The following is a 16,941-nucleotide window of genomic DNA, read 5'->3' on the forward strand; positions in this document are numbered from 1 at the left end:
TATCGCACGGACCATTGATGCGATATTGCTGTGATTTTCTCACGTTGCCATCGTGTCGCCCGTGTGGATGCAGCCAAAAATCTAGAGTTGAGCGAACATACTCTGCCGAGCTTGATGCTCGTTTGAGTATTAGCGTACTCGATGGTGCTCGTTACTCGAACGAGCATCAAGTCGTGTTCGACCCCGCCCCAGTTTTTGGCTCCTCCCTGCTGTGACGTGCCTGTTTTGGCTCCTCCCCGCCGCAGCACGCGTCATTGGCAAATTTTTTGTCGAGAGAGAGAGAGAACGAGAGACAGAGAGAACGAGAGAGAGAACGAACACCAACCAAGAAAAAAAAAATGCTCGGGACGCGGTGACCCACATACAAAAATGCTCGGGTCTCCCATTGTAGTTAATGGGGTTCGTTACTCGAGTAGAGCTCTCGAATTTTAGGAAACGCTCAACTCGAATAACACGGACCCGAGCATTTGGGTGCCCACTCATGTCATTATATGTTCACATCAGAAGTGGGCTAGGTGTTCTTTTAGTTTCATTTTCCGGCATGTATTTCCTTCATGTTTTACCTTTTTAAGCCCGGTTGCTTTCACGGAACAATACAACTTTTTGGAATATTCTTGCTAACAAAATGTATTTGAGTCCAAGTTGAAATAGATTCAGAGGAGTAGCTTACTAATCCGAATACAACTGCTTGAAACAGATAAATAACTCCTTAATATCTTAAGTTGATATGAACCTAGAAGCAGATTTGTCTCATCACTGAGGCAGTCACAGACGTCAACATCAAAAATGTTAATCCCCATCACAGAATAGACATTAGTTAAAATATCCAACTTTTATTAACGCTTTGCAATCCAATTTTGGATTCAGGGTTTCCTAGGGGGCTTTCTCTTTCTGCCACTATACAATGGCGCCATCTGCTGGCTAGAGCCAGTACTGCGGTATGGGGCATGCTGGCGAGGCCCCCGACAACAGAGCAGCCAGTAATATACAGTAAGAATACCCTGCCGGACGTCTTCCGACATCAGAGCTGTACAGCCTTCAATCAGAATGTCTTCAGACGTCAGACAGTGGATTGGAAAGGGTTAATAATCATTAAACATTACCAGGGCTAATACAGACAAACTCACACAAAACACCCATCAAACCAGGATGGAGAACCGGTTCCTGTTGGGAAAGGATGAGCCAGCAGTACTAAAGTGATCAGTTCTCACATCAGGTTTGCAGAGGGAATGATCTTTGGGACTTATTCACTGCCAATGAAAAACGAATGTCGCCAGTGGAGAACCCACAGAGAGGAGCAGCGGCAGTCTCCAGTAATAGATCGTCTCTGAGATGAGTGGGCTCACTTCGCAGTCCAGGACTATTAAAGCTTTCCAGAATTGACTAGTATGCATCAAAGGTCCAACAGATCAAAATAAAATTCCATGGCTCATATGCGGGACTAAGAATGTACAGGTCCGGGGTTAGGTGCCACAGATTAAATTAAAGCTCTAGGGTTCATATCAAAGGTTATTTGTTAATCCGGGTATACAGGCAGGTAGGAACTATTAGGGGTTGATCCAGGGAACAGTCTGACTGCCATTAGGGAGTCGGGAAGGAATTTTCCCCCCAAAAGGGCTAATTGGCTTCTGCTCTTGGGGTTTTTTGCCTTCCTCTGGATCAACAAAACAGGAGGCTAGACAGGCTGGACTAGATGGACATTGTCTTCATTCAGCCTTACGAACTATGTTACTCAGGTTAGTACTGACGGCTCATCCTTTTAGAAGCAGATTCATAGCTCATTAACCCTTTCCAATCCAATTTGTATCCTGGTTTTCCTAGGGGGCTTACTCTTTTTCTGCTGTTATACAACGGCGCTATCTGCTGGCTAAAGCCAGTACTGCATGAGGTGACATGTTGGATAGACTCCAACAGCAGAGAGGCTGGCAATATACAGTAAGAGAACCCCGACGGACGTCTTCCAACATTGGAGCTGTACAGCCTTAAATCATAATGTCTTAAGACGTCCAACAGTGGATTGGAAAGGGTTAACATAGTTGCAAGCACTAATTGTGAACAAGAAATAAAAAAAATAAAATAATAAAAATAAGTCGAATAAGGGACAATCATCAAGTAAAATCTCTTTTTTTTGTTTTTCTATCCCCACTTTAAAAAAAAAATTGTAACTTTTTTTATTTTACTAGTGACCTGAGGAACTTTTTTTGTTGCAGAACAAGTTGTATTTTTCAGCAGTACCATTTAGCATACCATATAATGTATTGAGAAACTTTTTAAAAATTCAAAGTGGGGTGAAATTCAAAAAGAAACATAGTTTGGGCATTTTTCTATGGAGGGTTGGTTTTGCTGTAAGGATGACATCTTGTTTTATTCTGTGGTTCTGTATCACCATGGTGATATTACATTTATATGGGATTTTTTATGTTTTCTCATACTGCCCAGGGGCGTAACTATAGAGGATTCAGGGGATGCGGTTGCACCCCGGCCCTGGACCCTTAGGGGGCCTATAAGGCCCATCTTCTGTATATAGCGAGCCTAGTAGTATGAATAAAGCATTTTGCATTGAGACCCCAAATCTTCAAGTTACGCCTCTGGTATGGGTACAGATGGAGGAAGGAGGGCCCAGCTGAACTTTTGCACCTGGGCCCCTGAGCCTTTAGTTACGCCCCTGATACTGCCCATAGACGTTTATGGAAAGAAAAGGGAGGTAGAAGGGAGTTTCTACAGAGTGAGAGAGAAACAGAAAGACACAGATGTGATGCTGCAGGTAGTAGTGTTTAGTGTCTCACAGCTACCGGATTCACATCTACACTGCTCGGTATTGCTGTATAATATCCAACATGATGCTGTTACTTCTCTGTGTGTTCTACAAAGGGTTAGGGAGCAGAGGCTGCTGTGTTCTTCTTATAGAAGACTTCATTGTGCTGTCGATCTTTCAAGGTTTCTTTGCTAAGAGATGCAGAAAAAAAATGAATTGGAGTCCGTTTCAGGTTTTTTTGTAGACATGGAAAACGGATGACATATAGAAGCAAAAACTACACTTAGATAAAAAAAAAGGTCAGTTTTTGTATGGATGTGACACTAACAAGTTTTATACGCTCATATGAATCTGGCCTCATGGGCATACTTTCTCTGCACATCAGTTGATAAATGCTTGTGCACAGGCCATCACTCTTTCTTAACCTGGGTATTAGTGTGTCTTGACGCCACCAGGAAGTTCTATTAAATAGTACTATTTATCTGAAGCAAGTATATTGGATGTGAGGTCCACGTCCGAACGCAGCTTTGCATCTAACGCCCGGTTACAGCTCTAGTGAGTATACTTATTTCTCCTATTGTGGAAGTGCCGCAACAACCTGCTTTTTACCAGGAAGTTCTGGTGGAGTCAAGATTGACAGGGGGTGACACCCCCTGTAGCTGATTGGCTGCAAAGCTCTGGTCCTGGCAGCCCAGTAACCTAATGCAGCAGCTGAAAGTAGTTTGAATGCATGGCGGCCTGTAGTTATGGGTCTTCGGGGCGGATGCTGCAGGCGAGGATTGCGGCAGCTGAAACCCCTTGTCCCTGGCGGCACCTTGCTCTTTGTTGAAGCACAGAGCGGGGTCGCAGGGGAGGATTGGCCCAGCCAATACCCCTTACCTGGTGTTGGACGACAAGGCGGCACCCCGCTCTGTCTAACAGCGCTTAGCGGAGTAGTCTCTAGTGAGGACACAGAGTGCCGTGAAGCGGGCCCCCCACATAACTGTACAATTGTGGTGCACAGCAGGAAGGACAGAGCGGCGGCCCTCTCCTAACTGAAATACACTGTCCACACACACAGCTGCAGGGAGCCGCCAGCGGCGCGCACGTGTCTCCCCCCGCACACTGCCTGAGAAGAGCGGGGAGCTTACAGCGCCGACTGACTGTTACAGGCTGCGGGCGCATAGACCTGCAGGAGAAGGACACCTTACAGCGCCATGCCAATGTCAGATAAAGAGCTTTGGTGCCGGGGGACAGGTGTTTCGCTGTGGAGGGGTGCTCAGTCACATAGCAGCCCTTTAGCACCTTCCAGGACCTTCTGCTCTTGACCTTATCAGAAGCTAGGGGTGTGAGAGGGGTGTTTTTTCTGTTACACCCCTAGCTTTCGGTGGCGTCAAGATACAATAATACCCTGAACCTGTGCATCAAGTTACTTGAATTAAGAAGTAACTTGAGTTCCAGGACTTTGTGTATACCCATTCTCTTTCACACAGACTGCTCCCCCACTTCCCCACTCTCTTTCACATGCACACTGCTCCTGGATGCAACCCCTCACTCTCCCACACAGACTGCTCTCCCATGCCACCTTTTTCTTTCTCTAAGAATGCTCCTTCTATATCACCTCTCTCTTACTCTCTCTCTTTCTCACACAGACAGTCAGTGCTCCCCTGTGGCACATCTCCCCACTGTATCCTACTTCCCTCCTACGGACTGCTCCCCACTTTATTCACCTTCTATCCTATGGACTACTCCCCACTCTCTCCCATGGACTGCTCTCCGCTGTATCCCACACTCTCTCCCTCCAGCAAACTGCTCCCCGCTTTATCCCTCTCTCTATCCAGCAGACTGCTCCCCGCTGTATCCCCCTCTCTCTCCCGCGGATTGCTCCCTGCTGTATCCCCCACTCTCTCCCGCGGACTGCTCCCCGCTGTATCCCCCACTCTCTCCCGCGGACTGCTCCCCGCTGTATCCCCCACTCTCTCCCGCGGACTGCTCCCCGCTGTATCCCCCACTCTCTCCCGCGGACTGCTCCCTATTGTATCCCTCTCTCTCTCCCGCGGACTGCTCCCCATTGTATCCACCCCCCCTCTCCCACGGACTGCTCCCTGCTGTATCCCCCTCTCTCCCACGGACTGCTCCCCGCCGTATCTCCCGCTCTCTCACGGACTGCTCCCCGCTGTATCCCTCTCTCTCTCTCCCACTGGCTGCTTCCCGCTGTATCCCTCTCTCTCTCCCACTGGCTGCTCCCTGCTGTATCCCCTTCTCTCCCACGGACTGCTCCCCGCTGTATCCCCCTCTCTCCCACGGACTGCTCCCCGCTGTATCCCCCTATCTCCCGCGGACTGCTTCCCGCTGTATCACTCTCTCTCTCTCCCACTGGCTGCTCCCTGCTGTATCCCCCTCTCTCCCATGGACTGCTCCCCGCTGTATCCCCCGCTCTCCCACGGACTGCTCCCCGCTGTATCCTTCTCTCTCCCACTGGCTGCTCCCCGCTGTATCCCCCTCTCTCCCACTGGCTGCTCCCCGCTGTATCCCCCTATCTCCCGCGGACTGCTTCCCGCTGTATCACTCTCTCTCTCCCACTGGCTGCTCCCTGCTGTATCCCCCTCTCTCCCACGAACTGCTCCCCGCTGTATCCCCCGCGGACTGCTCCCCGCTGTATCCCCCTCTCTCCCACGGACTGCTCCCCGCTGTATCCCCCGCTCTCCCACGGACTGCTCCTCGCTGTATCCTTCTCTCTCCCACTGGCTGCTCCCTGCTGTATCCCCCTCTCTCCCGCGGACTGCTCCCTGCTGTATCCCCCTCTCTCCCACGGACTGCTCCCCGCTGTATCCCCCGCGGACTGCTCCCCGCTGTATCCCCCTCTCTCCCACGGACTGCTCCCCGCTGTATCCCCCGCTCTCCCACGGACTGCTCCTCGCTGTATCCTTCTCTCTCCCACTGGCTGCTCCCTGCTGTATCCCCCTCTCTCCCATGAACTGCTCCCCGCTGTATCCCCCTATCTCCCACGGACTGCTCCCCGCTGTATCCCCTTCTCTCCCACTGGCTGCTCCCCGCTGTATCCCCCATCTCCCACGGACTGCTCTCTCTGCTTCGCCTCCGCTCACATCTCTCCCTTCCTTCCCCTATACTGAGCTGTATACGAAGTACGTCCCGCCCCCCCCCCGATCATGTGACCTGCTGCAAACCACTCTGCTCTACCTGTCATAATGGCCAGCGCTGGTATGGAGTATGCCTGAGGCTGCGGCGCTGGAGCTCGGGTCGCCCTCTAGCCCCTATGGATGCTATATGCCCGAGCAGTCCCCGGTGCATCTCTGCGGTGTGCAGAAGCTTCGTCGTGGTGTTGCTGCCCGGTAGGTGGGCGGCCGGCCCCGCAGCATGCTGACTCAGCAGACGTCCCGGCGCACTGAGATCCCCGCCGCAGACTCCACGGGTGAGTGCCGCCGCGGACAGCGCATTGCGCCCCGTGTCCTGTGTCTGTGGGAGGTGACGGGTGGTCGTACATAGGGTGACGTCAGCGGTGCCCGTCCGTGTGCAGGTGAGCGCTGGTGCCATCTGTGATGCCTGGCACTGGTGTACCTGTAATGTGCAGGAGTCCTGTACGTGCCATCACACTCCTCCGTGCAGAGTCCGCAGGGCACCTTGTTGGGGCACTTCAGGGGCTTGCACCACATCTGCACTATATCTATTCTCTTCTGTGAATTTGTGTTAAATCCGTCCACCTAAATGTTGGGTGGGACACCGGCGTCTCCATGTCGTTTTGCTGTTCCGACAACCCATAGAAATATAGAAAAACACTTAGTAAAAAAAAACCAAAAACATTCCGGCCTCGAGAAGAAGTTGTTGTGCTACAAAACTCGTCCCGCAGTTCCATCTCAGACAGATATGTAAATGATGAGAGTTGTAGTGATTAGATGGACGGTCTTGTCACCGGAGGTCCTAGCAGTGGTCCCCCCCTTGGCCTATAAGAGGCTCTCGGAGGCCCCTTGTGTGCAGTGACCTCTTCTTCCGCTTGTAGAGCTTGTTAGCCACTAGATGCCTCTACGACGCAGAGAAGAGATGTCACCTGTTACCAGAGGGGGGCGCATTATTGGGATGGGAGATGCTGGATGGTCGTATTGATGAATTGTCCCCCTCCGGCCTGACACCCACCATTGCTTCTGTTTGAACGATGAACCTGGATGCTACGGCGTGGAACCGGTCATCTTCAGTTACGGATCCAGGTTTAGTTTGGGCGCTGACAACAGCTGTGTGAGCGCCTCAATCCTGCCTTTGCTGTGGAGCGGCACACTGCCCCCTGCTGGTGTGATGGTCTAGGGGGCCATAGCATACAACAGTCAGTCCCCCCTAGTAGTGGTACGAGGGACAATGACAGCTCACGATATGTTCAGGACATCCTGCAGCCACATGTGTTCCTCTGATTCCAAGAGGCAGCAGGATAATGCTCGGCCGCACACACAAGGGGGTCACAGGAGCCCCCACAACATTGTCACACTTCCGTGGCTGACCGGTCGTCAGATTTATCACCAATAGAACATGTATGGGACCATCTGGGACGCCAACTTCACCAGTCTATGTGTACGATCCAGGGCAGTGATAGCGAACCTTTTAGAGACAGAGTGCCCAAACTGCAACCCAAAACCCACTTATTTATCGCAAAGTGCCAACACGTCAGGGGGCGGGGCTTATCACAACAAATGACTTAACCTCCGTCATTATAAAAAGGGTAGGGCTGCTTCAAAATAGACAGCCTGCAGATTTTGACTGCTTTTTCGATGCGGAAATGTCACAGAATTTGCCACGGACATTGCCGCTGAGGACATTCTGCAGCATTTCCACCATGTGTAAATATACCCCAGCGATAGCCGTGACTACCCCCCTCCCCCACTGTGGCCCCAGCGGTAATAGTGACCCCCCCCCCACCACAGCAGTCCTAGTGGTAATATTAACCCCCCCTGCCCCACAGCAGTCCCAGTGGTAATAGTGACCCCCCCCCCTGCCCCACAGCAGTCCCAGTGGTAGAAGTGACACCCTCCCCCCTGCCCCACAGCAGTCCCAGTGGTAATAGTGACCCCCCCCCCCCTGCCCCACAGCAGTCCCAGTGGTAATAGTGACCCCCCCCCCCCCCCGCCCCACAGCAGTCCCAGTGGTAGAAGTGACACCCTCCCCCCTGCCCCACAGCAGTCCCAGTGGTAATAGTGACCCCCCCCCCCCTGCCCCACAGCAGTCCCAGTGGTAATAGTGACCCCCCCCTGCCCCACAGCAGTCCCAGTGGTAATAGTGACCCCCCCCCTGCCCCACAGCAGTCCCAGTGGTAATAGTGACCCCCCCCCCTGCCCCACAGCAGTCCCAGTGGTAATAGTGACCCCCCCCCCTGCCCCACAGCAGTCCCAGTGGTAATAGTGACCCCCCCCCCCTGCCCCACAGCAGTCCCAGTGGTAATAGTGACCCCCCCCCCTGCCCCACAGCAGTCCCAGTGGTAATAGTGACCCCCCCCCCCTGCCCCACAGCAGTCCCAGTGGTAATAGTGACCCCCCCCCCCTACCCCACAGCAGTCCCAGTGGTAATAGTGACCCCCCCCCTACCCCACAGCAGTCCCAGTGGTAATAGTGACCCCCCCCCCTACCCCACAGCAGTCCCAGTGGTAATAGTGACCCCCCCCCCTACCCCACAGCAGTCCCAGTGGTAATAGTGACCCCCCCCCCTACCCCACAGCAGTCCCAGTGGTAATAGTGACCCCCCCCTACCCCACAGCAGTCCCAGTGGTAATAGTGACCCCCCCCCCTACCCCACACCAGTCCCAGTGGTAATAGTGACCCCCCCCTACCCCACACCAGTCCCAGTGGTAATAGTGACCCCCCCCCTACCCCACAGCAGTCCCAGTGGTAATAGTGACCCCCCCCCCACCCCACAGCAGTCCCAGTGGTAATAGTGACCCCCCACCCCACAGCAGTCTCAGTAGTAATAGTGACCCCCCCACCCCACAGCAGTCCCAGTGGTAATAGTGACCCCCCCACCCCCACCCCACAGCAGTCCCAGTGATAATAGTGACCCCCCCACCCCCACCCCACAGCAGTCCCAGTGGTAATAGTGACCCCCCCCCCCACAGCAGTCCCAGTGGTAATAGTGACCCCCCCCCCCCCCCCAGCAGTCCCAGTGGTAATATTGAACCCCTTCCCCCCAAGCTAGAGGTGGTACAACAGGGTGCTAGGGCCTCCATGCACGCCCATATCACATCTTGTATCCAAGCTAGAGGTGGTATAGCAGGGTACTAGAGCCTCCATGCCATCCCGTATCACATCTTGTATCCAAGCTAGAGGTGGTACAACAGGGTACTGGAGCCTCCATGCCCATCCGTATCACATTTTGTATTCAAGCTAGAGGTGGTACAGCAGGGTACTAGAGCCTCCATGCCCATCCGTATCACATGTTGTATTCAAGCTAGAGGCGGTACAATAGGGTACTAGAGCCTCCATGCCTGCCAGTATCCCATCTTGTATCCAAGCTAGAGGTGGTACAACAGGATACTAGAGCCTCCCTGCGATGTTTTCACTCGTGATGTTGCGAGAGAAAAAAATCGCGGCATCTTTTTTGCGATATCACACATTGCTTTCAATGGGGCTGGCAGCAGCGCTGGGCCCATTGAGGGCAATGGGAGAACTCTGTCCCAGCTGGGGAATCCCGTGGGTATGAAGGGATTCCCCGCAGTGATGCGAGGCTGTTTTCACGTGGTGGAATATGTGATATCCGTCAGTGAATTGTGGCCCGATATCACCCTCGCCCGTGTGAGACTAGCCCTAGGGTGCATTCACATGAACGATTTTTAAGGCGCGAGTTCCATTCGATTGCGAAATGGGTAGAACTCGCATGGGGAAAATAATCGCACCGAGATTGAGAAACTACATGTGCTAATTTTGGGTGATTCAGTTGAAGAATTGCGCATTATTCCCTATGGGAGAGAAAGAAGTGCACCGCACTGGTACGTAAAGTATGATTTTTCTATATTTACTGCTAGGTGATATACCCGCACGGCGCTATAAGCACTGGGATTGGTTATTGAAAAGTGGGCTTTCAAAAAGATTTTATGACTATCAGTCCTGGAATAGACAAAGGGGGCCACAAAAATGAGCTGAGCGCACACTCTTATGAAAGCTGTCCACAAGAAAATCTGTGTTGCCCATAGAGCAACCAATCACAGCGCAGCTTTCATTTTACCTCAGCAGGATAAGAAATGGCAACCAATCAACCAATTCAAAAATGCTGCTCGAAATCGCGGCAGAATGCATGTGCAAATCGCTAGAAGCTGCGTGAAAGACGACTGGAATACATCTTGAATTGTTTGAACGAATACCGGTTTATCTTCAGTGTCTTTAGTTAAAAGGCAAAGTTGTCTTAAGCAGATTTAGTCTTGCGAAACTTTGTTTGCAATGGGATCTGTGATTCACTCTCTTTTGAATAACTATATACTTTAACCCCCTCAATGCTACAGGGCATACAGTTGTGTGCTGCAGGTTTGGGATGTGCATAGAGGGGGTCGTGGGTTGATCCCGTTCCATACAATGTGTGGGCCGGCTGTTTCTTTCAGCTGACAACCGGCCGCAACAGCTCTGATGAGCCTCACCGCTCATCGGAGCACTGAACCCCTTTAATTGCCCCAATCGATGTTCAAGGGTTCTGCACTGCCCTCTGCGATAAGATCATGGGTTGCTGTACAGTTGCCATGGCAGTCGGGGGGGCCTTCTGAAAGGCCTCAGGGCTGCCATAACAGATTGCCTATCAAGCCATGCCTGTGGTGTGGATTCATAGATTGCCTGTCATCCTGCAGGAGTGATCAAAGCATCGCAAGTTGTTATCCCCTCTTTTTTTCTAAAAAGTTTAAAAAATTTTTTTTTTACTAATTCTTAAATAAAAGAAAAAGTAATAAAAGTAAAAAAAAACAACCTTTTTGCCATATTTATAATAAAATCTAAATAAGACAAAAACGCATATATGGTATTGCTGCGTCCGTAAAAGTCTGATCTAAGAAAACATTTAAAAAGCGATCAAAAAGTTGTAGGTTCTCCAAACTAGTAGTAACGGAAACTACAGGACATCCCACTCAAAATGAGCCCTCGCACAGCTACGTGTTATGGCTGGCCGGGCAGGTGGATAGGGGGTCCCTACGCCAGCCCTCTCCCGTGTCCCTACCTACTTGCCCCCCTGTCTAGGCCCCAGGGTGACAACGGGGTGACGGTCCTTGTGCTGCACTAGGGACAGGGACCCCAACAAAAGAGGGACAGGGAGCCCGGCAGGTGAGTACCGCGTAGCCGACAAGACATGAACCACTAAGCAACTAGAGAGAAGTCAGGAAACAGGTCAGGTCAAACCAGAAAGGCGCGTGCGCAGTACCGGAGGACAAACCAAAAACAGAGTCAGAGTAGAAGCCAAAGTCAGAACACAAGTTGTCAGGTCAATAATGCGGGTGTAGGCAGACGGAGTCAGAACCAAACAGTGGCAACCAGTGTCTGGCCCAGCCAGGTATATAAGCAGAACTCCCCGCCCAGAGGGGTGGGGAGAAGTCACATGAAACCAGAGTGAATCACAAGGTCGCCTCCCCCGGAGGCATGCACTGGCCAGAGCTCTGTGCGGCTGACCAGCGGACAGGTGTGCCCGCGCACAACACGGGGCGTGACGCCGACCGCCGCGACCAACCACCAGAGCGGGGGAACCCCGCAATGTCCGCCAGGCCGGACCCCGCAACTCCAGGACGAACGTTCCGCTTCACCTGGACACCGGCGCCCCTAGTGGTAACCCCATCTCTACACTATGTCGATGGAAAAATATCAGCAAGTTATGGCAGTCAGATGATGGCGGCAGAGAATAATTAAAAAAAATTACTGTATTTTCCGGCGTATAAGACTACTTTTTAACTTGATAAAGTCTTCTCCAAAGTCTGGGGTCGTCTTTTACGCCGGGAATACGCTGTAGAAAAAAAAAATTATACTCTCCTCCCGCGGCGCTGCTGCAGACGGTCACTCCCTCCTCTACGCCGACAGATCATTGCTTTCTGGAGGTGGGGTTTGAATGCCCCACCTTCAGAAAGCTAATGCCCTGATTGACTGACGCCGCGCTGAGTTACCCAATGAAAGCCGGCTCTGGGTTGACCAATCGCAGCCATTCAATGACCTTGCGCTGCGCCGTGGTTAATGCAGCGCTGGCTTTCATTGGCTGACGCCGCACTGAGTTAGCCAATCAGAGCATTAGCTTTTTGGAGGCGGAGCATTCAAGCCCTGCATCCAGAAAGCAATGCTCTGATTCCGCTTTTCTGATCTGTTCGGGGAGCAGTAAAGGGGAATCTCACCAGCTGAACAGTTCTGTCTCTGGATGGAACCGCACCAGGCGGACGCCATTAAATATAATGGGGTCCACCTAGCTGCCCGGTCTTTGGATGGAAGAGAAAGCCCTGAATGCCTTGCTTTTTCCTTTGGTACTTTCGGCTACATCTGTGATGGAGCCTCCGGCCGGACGTCCCGACACAGATGTTCGGTTTCTTTTTATTTTCATTCTCAGTTACAAAACAAAGTATCAAGAGACGCATTCATAGATACAGCAGGTTTATCAGTAGATGCAAACCACTGGTACGGCCGGGCTCACGCGAGCGCAACTTCACCGCCAGGTAGGCGGGGCAGGGAGTCAGTGAAGGTACACATCACTCTTGCAAATATTCATTGTATGTAATACATGCGCAAAATAGAACAGCAAACAGACGCACCGATTGGCTTAGGGCCCCTTCACATGGACAATTGCGCATGCCTCAACGTAACGTGTTTGCACTATGAACAAGGCTTTTTCTTTGCGGACTTTGGCATATTTTACTGTACTACTTGTGACCGCGGCAGACAAACCTGCTCAGATTAAATAGCCATTTAAATCGCATTTCGCAGTGTTTCGCGCATATCTTTGCATATTGTGCGCATAGTTGTGGATCCCCATTGACGTCTATGGGGATCTTTGGGGGAAGGTAGTACAGCCTGCATGTTTTTGCGCATCCGAAATGCACAGAAAGAATACACTTATGTGAACGATCCTATTGACATCATTGGGTTTTAAGCTCTGCGTATTGTATGCGCAAATTTTGTGTGCACTAAAAAAGTGTAATACTCCTCAATGACTTTGTTGGTCACTGACTTCAGTCTGACGGAGCATGCTCTTTACTTGCTAAAGAGAAAACTAAAATCGAAAAGACCCACAAATGCGCACCAACGAAAGCTTCTCGATGCAAGAAACCCAGCATTTGGTAAGTTTACGCCCTAGCAGGGTGGTAGTTGACGCAATAGGACGTAAACTTGCGTCCTGTGGGTGGTGCGGGCTCACTTCTGAGCAGGAGCCGACTGTGATTGTCAGCTGGCCTCCCTCTGGAACGGTGAGAACAGCGATCCTCACTTTTAACCCCTTACATGTTGCGATCTCATCTCGTCATGTAAAGGGCTCACATAGGAAACTGCAATGCATTATACAGGTCAACACATTTTTACTAAAGTCATGTTACTGAAATAAAATTAGTCGTTTCTTATCCATCTTTTTTTTTTTTTGCAGCCTGCAATAATTGTTTTCATCACAAAATGCATGCCAATAGCAATGGGCATCTGGTTAATACCTGTAACAAGTCAAGCCATAGACTATGTCTTAGATTTCTTTGCCTGTCTCTTGTACAGCTGTTCGGGAGCATCTCTGTGGCGTGTCCACCAGTAGTCGGCCAGCATGGTAGTGGAGTGTCTGGCGGCAGTCAGCCAGCGTGGTAGTGGCGTGTCCGGCGGCAGTCGGCCAGCGTGGTAGTGGCGTGTCCGGCGGTAGTCGGCCAGCGTGGTAGTGGCGTGTCCGGCGGTAGTAGGCCAGCGTGGTAGTGGCGCGTCCGGCGGTAGTCGGCCAGCGTGGTAGTGGCGCTTCCGGCGGTAGTCGGCCAGCGTGGTAGTGGCGCTTCCGGCGGTAGTCGGCCAGCGTGGTAGTGGCGCGTCCGGCGGTAGTCGGCCAGCGTGGTAGTGGCGCGTCCGGCGGTAGTCGGCCAGCGTGGTAGTGGCGCGTCCGGCGGTAGTCGGCCAGCGTGGTAGTGGCGCGTCCGGCGGTAGTCGGCCAGCGTGGTAGTGGCGCGTCCGGCGGTAGTCGGCCAGCGTGGTAGTGGCGCGTCCGGCGGTAGTCGGCCAGCGTGGTAGTGGCGCGTCCGGCGGTAGTCGGCCAGCGTGGTAGTGGCGCGTCTGGCGGTAGTCGGCCAGCGTGGTAGTGGACCATTTTCCCTGGTGTCTTTGTACCATTGTTGCGATATCTTGATGAAAGCGTTCGCCATGTTCATCACTAACCATACCACCGTTGTCTGGAAAGAAATTCAGATGGGAATGAAGGAAGTGGATCTTTAGAGACCTATTGCAGACAGGTCTCTGATACTGCATCAGCATGTCTTGTTCCTTGTAGTTTTCTGCCCTAACATTCTGGAGAAAGTTTGTAGACCATAGGCGAAAAGCATTCCATGCTTGTTTCATATCCCCTTGCAGCAAGTTGTTGAACCGGTCACCTTTGAAGAGCTCTCGAATCTGAGGACACACAAACTCCCTTTTTAATTTTTTCCCCGTTGAGTCGAGGGAATTTTTCATGAAGGTATTGGAAAGCTGGCAACGTCCGGTCCATGGCTTTCATGAAGTTCTTCATCAAACCTAGTTTGATGTGAAGCGGTGGTAGCAGGATTTTGTGAGCCTCGACCAGAGCTGGGTGCTGGATATTCTTCTCACCAACTGCAACACTTTGTCTGTGAGTCCATTCCTTGCACAAGTACTGTGTTTCACCAATGATAAGCCCTACCATTGAATGGCTTTCATTGGTTCATCGTGCGCCAGTTCTGATTGGTTCAAGAATACCGCCTCATCCAGTCACAGCAATCTTTTGCTGGAGGCGGCGTATTCGAACCCAATCTGCAGCAAAAGATGCTCTGTCGGCATTGAGGACTACACAGAAGATTGCTGGAGATCTGAACGGCACCTGCTAGGTAGGTATTAAGCCCCCACCCCCTTCCCGCCTGAAAATAAGACCCTGCCTCATTTTGCGCAAAAATTAATAGAAGACAGTGTCTTAGTTTGGGGGAAATACGGTAGTGCGATTCCCTTGCTCGGCTATTCCACTCACATAAGAAACCCATGTGTTTTGCATATCCCATGGAACTGGTCTCAATGTAGACGGAATGTTGGGATCGAGTATTCTCGACTTCTTTTGCTTTGTTATCCCACCAGAAAGACGAGGAACCAAGCAGAAGTAACAGTCATTTGTGTGGTTGCTTGGCTCTCTCCACAGCATGGGAACCCCAAACACCATTGATGGTCTTTTGCCATTCAACCACTGTGAAAGCTGTGTTGTACGTGTAGCACAGCATGTATGCGGGGCCCAAGGCTTGTCTTGGTCACCAATCTTGAATCCGAAGTAAAGGTGATATGCCTTCTTCACTTGAAAAGTGATTCTTTTTCTTCTGGTTGGCAAATGTCCCTTCCCCGCAAATATGGCAAAAATTGTCAACGGTATTAACGCACTTTCGAGGCATTAGGCCTCCCTCACACAGATGTTTTTGTACAGCGTTTAGTGCTGCCTTTTCAGCGCTGCGCTAAACATTGTACAGCGGTCCCATTCATTTCAATGAGGCTGTTAACACAAGTGTCAAAGCGTAGCTTTGACAGCGATACTTGTTCTATCTTTTGCCGTTTTTAGTGCTGCGTCGCGAATTGAAATGAATAGGCAGCGGTTTCGGAGCTTCTGAAAACTTGGCACAACATGCTATCACGTTTTTGGCAGCGCTAAACGCATGCACTAGCTGCACTAACTAAAAAAAATTAACAAAAATACCCAGCTAGCGCTGTTCTCCGGAGCTCCGGGCAAGCTACCGGGTATTTATCAAGCCAACAAAGCATCTATTGCTAGTGACTGGGATTGAAATGCCCACCTCACAGCGAGAGATTGCTCTGATTGGTTCAGGAGTGCCGACCCCACCAATCGGAGACGGCACTTGATGCACCAATCAAAACCATTCCATGAATGACTGTGATTGGTGCATCCAGCGCTGGCTGTGCTTGGCTGAGCCTGCTGACACTCAGTGGGCTCAGCCAATCGGAGCAATCTCTTCCAACCCCGTCACTAGCAAACGATCCTCTGTCGGCGATGGCAAGTGCCGTTAGCTCCGCAGAACAGCGGCAAGGACTCCGACAACGTCAGCTAGGTGAGTATAGATTTTTTTTTTTCCTGCAGCTGAGCTGAAAACGCAGCCAAAACGTTGTAAAAAAAAATGCATAACAACGCTGCTGAAACTGCAGAAAACGCAGTGTTGAAAAATGCTGCATTTCTGCAAACGCCTGTGTGAGGGAGGCCTTAGTGTTCTGTATTGTAACTAAATGGATAAAATATCAGTTTTATGTAACGGTAGCTTAAACTATATCCCACGAAGTCTGAAATATTTCACATGCTCAACCTTTCTGACTGGGCTTTATAGAGTACATTAGTGATTAGGTGTAGATATGTACACCGGTCCTGTGGGAGTTAACATGGTGAACTGGTTATGTTGGGGTTAGGTGTGAGGTAACGAGCTCAGAAGCAGTGACTGATCACATGATGGTGACATCACAGGTCCTGTAAGCACACGGCTGCTGTCTGGCTCAAACTGTAACGGTGCCTGTACACGGGCGTGATTTCACCGGCGGTAAACTGCCAGCGAATCACGCTCTGAGGCTTTCCATAGGACCGCTATGGAAAGCGCCGGCACACTGTCCACAAACAGAGAATCATTGCGGTCAGACAATCTGTCAGGTAGGGCTGAACGGCAGAGATTTGGCGGCCGTTCCTGCTCCTGGGCGGCAACGCCCGTGGACAGGTGGTCTAAGGATGATTTTTGCAGTCCTACTGAATTAATTTACATGGTGAAACACAGAAGATGAACTATATCAAATATCTTCAAAACGAGAGCTAATAAAAAATTGTCATGGTCATATTTGTGTTCAGCGCACCAAGATACTACAGATTAGGACCTTTTTAAGTCAGTAACAAGTTCGGTGTTGACCAGTGTATAGGCCCAAACGATGCCCTACACTCGTCCCCGCACATACTTGATCTCGTGCACCTGCATGGGAGCTAGTATCGCTGGGTCACAGCGAGGCGGCTGCAGGAGATTTCACTCCTCGCGCTCCCCCACCCCTCTCCATTGA

At 51.3% G+C, this 16,941-nt stretch overlaps 1 protein-coding gene across 1 annotated transcript in view; it reads left to right on the forward strand.

Moving 5' to 3' along the window:
* Positions 1 to 5,913: 5,913 nt before the first annotated feature.
* TMEM255A (transmembrane protein 255A) overlaps positions 5,914 to 16,941 on the forward strand; it is a 50,738-nt gene continuing 39,710 nt past the window's right edge. Inside the window, exon 1 of the mRNA XM_066581686.1 lies at positions 5,914 to 6,167. Within this exon, the coding sequence (XP_066437783.1) occupies positions 6,113 to 6,167 (55 nt within the window). The 5' untranslated portion in view covers positions 5,914 to 6,112. The remainder of the gene's footprint in view (positions 6,168 to 16,941) is intronic.

The sequence above is a fragment of the Eleutherodactylus coqui genome, chromosome 10, assembly GCF_035609145.1.
Source record: "Eleutherodactylus coqui strain aEleCoq1 chromosome 10, aEleCoq1.hap1, whole genome shotgun sequence".
Taxonomy (NCBI): Eukaryota; Metazoa; Chordata; class Amphibia; order Anura; family Eleutherodactylidae; genus Eleutherodactylus; species Eleutherodactylus coqui.